Source organism: Parasteatoda tepidariorum, chromosome 2 (genome assembly GCF_043381705.1).
Source record: "Parasteatoda tepidariorum isolate YZ-2023 chromosome 2, CAS_Ptep_4.0, whole genome shotgun sequence".
In the NCBI taxonomy this organism is placed as follows: domain Eukaryota; kingdom Metazoa; phylum Arthropoda; class Arachnida; order Araneae; family Theridiidae; genus Parasteatoda; species Parasteatoda tepidariorum.
Window position 1 is genome coordinate 83,260,917 of NC_092205.1, and position 1,084 is coordinate 83,262,000.

Below are 1,084 nucleotides of genomic sequence, written 5' to 3' on the forward strand. Positions count from 1 at the left end.
TCCTTAAAATACGAACCCAATTCAATAGACTTCAGATAACACATTTCAGATTTAAATTTTCAGACTTTCAATATGACATTTTGGAATGCATTATTAAAACATTCTAAACTCTATGACATATTTATTGTTATATTATCAATTTTTTTTAAAAGTTCCTTATCAATGTCAAATTGAGCCACTGGAATTTCTGCAACACAATGATGAATATTCAAACATTTAAATGCGTCTTCGATACTTAAGAGACGGTTTAATGTTTAACATGTTGCATCCCAGATGTTAATAGTTACATAACCAGGTGTTCCATTTTTCAATTGGTTCTTATAAATAGGAACTGCAGTGGTTTTGGAATTTTAGTTTTATCTGTATAAAGGAAAAACATTGATTTTAACAAAATGAGTTACCTAGCAGCCTTGATTTTTGTGGTCTGCGCTGTAAGTAAAGCTTATTATATAATTTTTTCATTTTAATTTCAGATTTATTAATAGCAGTTATTTGATTCGTTGAACATTTAGTAATTGTAATTTTTTATTTACATTTATATTAAATAAATAAGGTTATTTAGATTAATCAATTTTATAAGCATATATATTTAATACTAGTGGGCTGCGTCCCCTGCTCGCTAACGCTCGCCAACCCCCGAAAATTGCTACGCAATATTATATGGTTTGCTTCGCAAACCAAGTTCGCTTCGCTCGTTACTAACTTAGGAACATTGCAAATGCACAAAATTCTAAGAATTCAAAACAATCATTCAAATCCATCTAAAAACGTTTTTTTATTTTTAAAAATTACATCTTTTTAGTAAATACTAAGTCATTAAAATAAATTTGAATTCAAATAAATGACATGTAATTCGTTAAACCTATTAGAAATGTGCTACAGGATAAAATCTTAAAGCGTAACAGCACGACTGAGACTCATTTTTTAATGAATAACTAATAACAATAATAAAACAAGTAAATTCGTGATATAAATCAAAAACCGCCAAATAAATTCGTAATACATAAATTTGTGAAAAAAAGCGCTTTCGACAAAATACTAAAATAGAGATCTATCGACAAAGACTACTTTTCTAGAATTTTAT

General features: G+C 27.7%; 1 protein-coding gene across 1 annotated transcript in view; it reads left to right on the plus strand.

Moving 5' to 3' along the window:
* The first annotated feature begins 273 nt into the window (after window positions 1–273).
* LOC139424814 (U9-ctenitoxin-Pr1a-like) overlaps window positions 274–1,084 on the plus strand; it is an 11,521-nt gene continuing 10,710 nt past the window's right edge. The window contains exon 1 of the mRNA XM_071177832.1: window positions 274–431. Coding sequence (XP_071033933.1) covers window positions 393–431 — 39 coding nt within the window. The 5' untranslated portion in view covers window positions 274–392. The remainder of the gene's footprint in view (window positions 432–1,084) is intronic.